The sequence below is a fragment of the Athene noctua genome, chromosome 4, assembly GCF_965140245.1.
Source record: "Athene noctua chromosome 4, bAthNoc1.hap1.1, whole genome shotgun sequence".
NCBI classification, from domain to species: Eukaryota; Metazoa; Chordata; class Aves; order Strigiformes; family Strigidae; genus Athene; species Athene noctua.
The window spans coordinates 623,674-629,307 of record NC_134040.1 but is presented as its reverse complement, the minus strand read 5'-3'; the positions used below and the strand labels follow the sequence as shown (position 1 = coordinate 629,307).

Below are 5,634 nucleotides of genomic sequence, written 5' to 3'. Positions count from 1 at the left end.
GTGGCGAAGGGCCCGAGCAGCCAATAGGAGGCGAGCGCGCACGGTTGGGGCCGAGGAGCGGGGGGACACCTGCCCGGTCCCCCCCGGCTCTGGGCGATGCGGTTGCCATGGCAACTTGTCATTCCTGACAATTTTTGTTCATCAGACCCCAGTTGCGACTCCTCGGGTCGGGCCGGCGCTGAGAAGCCGAAAAGTGGGGGGGGGGGGGGGGGAAGAGTGGGAACCCCCCAGTGAAAAAAAACTCATTTTCGGATTATTTTTAATAAAAAAACCTCAACAAAACAGTAAAACCCACCACCCAAAGGGGCCGGTGAGGCCGGGGGGAGTTGGCTCTCGGGCATCGAGGCTGGGAAAGGCACCTGGGACACGTCCCCGCCGGGAAAACGCTGCCAATTCCTTCCACAAAGGCACCTCCTGGGAATGGGGGGGGGGGGGGGGCAGCAGGGTCCCCCCCAGGCAGGAAGAGCCGCCCCCCGGGGGGACCTGGGTCGGGGCTCGCTCAGTCCCGGGGGACAGGCAGGGCTGGATGTCACCGAAGGGGACACAGCCCACCTCGGGGGGCTACACTGTGTGTCCCCCCCCAAATTCCTGCAGCCACCCCCCTAAGATTTGCCCATGGCCTCCAGATGCTACAACGCTTAAAAAGTGGGGGGGGTCTCGCCCCCCCGTGACACTGAGCACGGTTCGGCACGCGGCCACGCGTTGGAAAAAACAACCGTTTTTTACCCCAAAAAGGCCGCTGGTGACTTGGGTGCAGGGAAGGTTGTGCCCAGAGTCACCCCCCCCGGGGCATCTCCCCATGGCGGGGGGCTGAGGGGAGGAAAGGGGGGGGGGGGGGCACTGCCGGGTGCCCCCACCCCGCGGCAGGGCCTGCGCCAAAACGCGGATTTTCTCCGAGATTACAAAACCGAAGAGATTTGGGGAAGGGATTAAATCCCGGGCTCCCGCCCAGCCGCGTCCCCACGCCGCCAAAGAAATGTCCCCGGGCTGGGGCAGCCTCGCAGGGAGATCTCCAAGCCATGACCTGGATTTTTAATTATTAATTATTATTAATTACCCACTCGCAAGGCAAAGACTGGGCCCGCGGTAAATGGGTGGGGGGGTCGCTGAGGTGCGCGCGGGGGTTTGTGCACATCCGTCTCTTCTGCCTTCTAGCCTTGAGAGTCTGGGAAACTGGGGCAACTGGGAGGTGCTGGGATGGCTCTTGCAGCTCAGCGGAAGCTGCCGGGGGGGGGCCAGGCGGCGGTGGAGGGTGGCGGGGGGGGGGGGGTGAGGGTCCGCTCACCGCGGGGGGCTCTGGGCTTCCCGCAGCCGCCGGCTGAGGTCGTCGATCCGCACGTTCTTGAGGCGCAGCAGCTGCTCCAGCCTCCCCACCTTCAGCTGCAGGATCTGAGGAGAGACCCCCCCCCACCGTGGGGTTTGGGGGGTGGGAAGCACATTCACCCACCCAGAGGGGCTCCAGGGTGGGGGGGGGGGGGGGCTGGGGGCTGCCAGCAGTGAGGGCAGGGAGGGACGGGGGACAGGAACTCGGGGCCAGGCTGCTGGAGTCACCGAGAGGCATTAGTCACCTTTTACCGTGGGGGAAACTGAGGCAGGCGAGTGTCGGCAACAGGTTTTTAGCTCCCACACCCCACATTGAGCTCATATTCCTCCAAAATGTGGCCCAGGTGTCCCCAGCTCCCCACCAGGCCCCGGTGACAACTCTTCCCACCTGAGATGTCCCACAGGATCCCTTCCTCTTTTAAAATTTTACATTTCCAACAGAAAAGCCGCGTTTTAGGCGAGAGAGAGCCGCTGCCCTGGCCGGTGCCGAGTGAAGCTCCTTTCCGAAATCACCCACCCCGGGGTGGCGCAGGGACCCCAGCAAAGCCACCGCGGGTGCCACCAGCGCCGGGTACAGGCACAGGAGCAGCCCGGGGGGTTGATGGCGCCGAGCAAAGGGCTGTTTGGGCCGTGGCGGATGGGTGGGGAGGCGAGAGGAGCGCGGCCCTGCCTCGGTGCTGCCCGGGAAGGGCGGGGGGGCTCACCTGGATGGTCTCCCGCGCCAGGAGCAGGGCCTGTTCCCTCTCCGCCAGCTGCAGGTGGCCAGTGGCATCCCCCGGCACAGCCTGGGCACAGCCGGGGCAGCTCTTCTTCCCCCTGGACCAGGAAAAACAACACCAGGACAATAATTGAGCCCTCCCGCAGCTCAGCCAGCTGTGAGCGCCCTGCCCCACGCACCCCTGTGGCACAGGCCCCCCCCCAGACGCCCAGAGCCCCTCAGAAGCCCCCCAGGAGGGGCAGGTTCCCAGCAGCCCTTACCCTGCAGCCCTGTGAGACTCCTGGGCACAGCCCCCTCCCACGTCGCTCCTCGCCTTCGAGTAGCCTGTGAAACACAGTGGGTCTGCCCAAAGAGCACTGCCCCCCCCACCCCCACGGGGACACCCCCCAGGGCTGGCCAGGGTCGTTATTTGGGTGCCCCAGCACAAGGCAGGGCTGTGGGTGCCACCCTCCAGGGACCAGAAAGGTCACAGTTTGGGGTTGGGGTCATGGTTTAGAGTCACAATTTGGTGTCTGGAGTCACAGTTTGGGGCTGGGGGTCACAGTTCGGAGTTTGGGGTCATGGTTTGGAGTCATGGTTTGGGGTCACAGTTTGAGGTTTGGGGTCACGGTTCAGGGTTTGGGGTCACAGTTTGGAGTCATGGTTTGAGGTTTGGAGTCACACTTTGGGGTTTGAGGTCACAGTTTGGGGTTTGGAGTCACAGTTCAGGGTTTGGAGTCACGGTTTACAGTTTGGGGTCACACTTTGGGGTTTGGACCTGGGGAGCCCATAGCAGGGCCGGGATGGGCCCCCCTCCCCACCGCGCGGCGCAGGGGCCCTACCCGTCTCCAGGTAGCTGACCTCTCCCAGCGCCGCCCGCGCGCCCGGCTCCTGCACCCAGGAGAAGGAGAACCCCATCACGCCTGGCCACGAGCCACGTGTCACCCCATGGGTGACCCCACACACAGCCCCCCGGGCAGGGCGGGGGGCCTGGCTGCGTCCCAGCGGGCCAGGGCTCGAGGCCGGGGGAGTAGTGGGGTGGGGGGTTTGCTCCCGAAGGCAGGGCTGGGATCCCCCTGCCTCCACTCCTGCCCGCTTCCCGCAGCCCATCCCTCCCCTGCCCCTGCCCCAGGGCCACCATCCACCCGAGGACCGCCGTGGGCTGAGGGTTTGCTCAGGGCAGCAGAGGAGGGAGCAGCTGGTGCCGGCCCCAGCCTGGAGCTAAGCGCTCAGCACACGCTGCCGAGCCCCCGCGAGCCCCCACACCCTCACACGAGCAGGAGGATGGGTGGGTGATGGAGACGGCGTCCCCTCTCCTCCCTCTCTCACAGCAGCTCCTCCAGGGCCAAATCAAGGCTGCAGAGGAGTGAGTGGGGCTGGGACACCCCCACCCCGGCTCTGCCCAAGCCAGGGGCTCCCCTGTACCCCACCGTGTTTCCCAGCAGAGCACAGGTGGGGAGACGGCACTGGGATCCTCGTGGTGAGGAGGAACCCCAGAATCCCAGAACCATCTGGGTTGGGAACGACCCTGAAGCTCCTCCAGCCCCACCATGACCCTCCCCCTGACCGTTCCCAACTCCCCCAGATCCCTCAGCGCTGGCTCAGCCCGACTCTTCAACCCCTCCAGGGATCCCGGGGACTCCCCCCTGCCCTGGGCAGCCCATTCCAACGCCCAGCAGCCCCTTCTGCACAGAAATCCTTCCTCAGAGCCAGCCTGACCCTGCCCTGGGCAGCTTGAGGCCATTCCCTCGGGGCCTGGCGCTGGGGCCTTGGCTCCAGAGACTCATCCCCCCTCTCTGCCCCCTCCTGGCAGGGAGTTGCAGAGGGCCGGGAGGTCTCCCCTCAGCCTCCTCTGCTCCAGACTGAACCCCCCCAGTTCCCCCAGCCGCTCCCCAGCAGACCTGTGCTCCAGACCCTGCCCCAGCTCCGTTGCCCTTCTCTGGCCACGCTCGAGTCATTCAATGGCCTTTTTGGGGTGAGGGGCCCAGAACTGAACCCCCTCAGCGAGGGGCGGCCTCCCCAGTGCCGAGCCCAGGGCTCAGATCCCTTCCCTGCCCAAAGAGGTGCTCAGTGGGCAAAGTGATGCCCATGAGGATGTCTGGGGCTCAGCCCTGCCCCGACGACATTGACCTCTCCACAGGGCGGCTACTTGCCCTCGTCACCCTCCAGCCCATAGCACACGGCACCTACACGCAGGACGCGGCACAGTGGGTGCCCCCCGGCCCCCCCCGGCCCTGCTAACCTGGCCTGGGCCAGGCAGCGCCTTGTCCTGCTTCTGCTTCTCCTCGATTTTCTGGCGCAGCAGGAGCAGCACCTGCTCCACGGCGCCCGGCCGGCACTGCACCACCTGCCGCAGCACCTCCGCCGGGACCGAGAAATTCAGCTTCCTCAGCACCTTCCTGAAAGAGGAGCCCGGTGAGCACCCAGCGGGGCAGGCACCCCACTTCCCGCAGCACCCTGAGCTCTGGCCCCGCCTGTCCCCCCAGCCAGGACAAAACGGGGACACTGTGGGGCGGGGGGGGCGGTACCTGTTGAGATGGCCCCAGTTGGCGAGTTTCTGGGGTGTGGAGCTGGCGGGCACGTAGCTGTGCAGCTGCACCATGGAGGGGAAGAAGAACTTCACCACCTCGGCTGCCAGCACTGGGGGAGGAGAGGCGCGGGGCTGGGGGCGGCGGGCACCCCGTGCCCCCCCCAGGCCCACCGCGGCCCAGGCCCCGCCGCAGGCCCGCTGCCCCCGCCCAGGCCCGTCCCCCCCGTCCCACCCCCGTCGCTGAAGTCCCGGGCGATGTTCCTGCGGGGCCGGGAGAGCGGCACAGCATCCAGCCAGCCATAGAGGGCCCGCAGCTCGCCCGCCATGCGGCCTGCTCGGCCGCGCGTCCCGCCGCCATGGCAACGGCCGCGGGGCATGCTGGGAGCGGGGGGAGAGATGGGGGAGAGATGGGGGGATGAAGGATGGGGGGATGAGGGATGGGGGGGCCCCAAGTGATGGGTGGCTGGGAGGCCTCTGAGTTTTTGGGGGAACCCTGAGTGATGGGAGGAGCTTTGATGTGTGGGGGGGTCACTGAGCAATGGGGGGGGACTGGGGGTCCTGAGCAATGGGGCCTGCAGGGGCTCTGAGCAGTGGGGGGGTGTCTCAGGGGTGCGTGACCAGGTTGAGGGAGCCTGTGAGCAATGGGGGGTCAGGAACACGGTGAGGGGGGCCCTGAGCTACGGGGAAGCCCTGAGGTGGGGCACACGCAATGGGGGAGGCCTGGGGGGTGCTGACACTACAGCAGGACTTCCCGGGGATGGGCACGGGGGCTGGGATGGACGGACAGCAGAACTGGGAGGGACGGACGGCAGAACTGGGAGGGACGGACAGCAGAACTGGGATGGATGGACGGCAGAACTGGGAGGGACGGACGGCAGAGCTGGGATGGACAGACAGCAGAACTGGGATGGATGGACGGCAGAACTGGGATGGACCCTTCTCAGGGGTGAAACCCCCCCGTGGGATGGACACCAGGGGTGGGATGGACATCTCAGAGGAGAAGGACGTCTCAGCTGGGGCGGACGCCAGAGCTGGGCCGAACATCCCGGCCGGGACAGCCCCTTCCCCCAGGCACCGGCCCGGC

General features: G+C 66.7%; 1 protein-coding gene across 1 annotated transcript; it reads right to left on the bottom strand.

The window, feature by feature from the left end:
* Nucleotides 1–1,281: 1,281 nt before the first annotated feature.
* On the bottom strand, nt 1,282–4,876 carry SPEF1 (sperm flagellar 1). The gene is made up of 7 exons (XM_074904130.1): nt 4,783–4,876; nt 4,549–4,660; nt 4,263–4,419; nt 2,863–2,911; nt 2,302–2,365; nt 2,028–2,139; nt 1,282–1,389 (listed from the first exon to the last, which is right to left on the bottom strand). The coding sequence occupies exons 1-7, from the start codon at nt 4,874–4,876 to the stop codon at nt 1,282–1,284; spliced, it is 696 nt and encodes a 231-aa protein (XP_074760231.1).
* Between the last annotated feature and the right edge of the window lie 758 nt (nt 4,877–5,634).

Coding starts and splice junctions, on each gene's coding strand:
- SPEF1 (XM_074904130.1), bottom strand. CDS start 4,876: ATGGCGGGCGAGCTGCGGGCCCTCTATGGCTGGCTGGATGCTGTGCCG. Junction 4,420..4,548: donor AACTGGGGCCATCTCAACAG/GTACCGCCCCCC, acceptor CTCCTCTTTCAG/GAAGGTGCTGAGGAAGCTGA. Junction 1,390..2,027: donor TGGCGCGGGAGACCATCCAG/GTGAGCCCCCCC, acceptor GTCTCTCCTCAG/ATCCTGCAGCTGAAGGTGGG.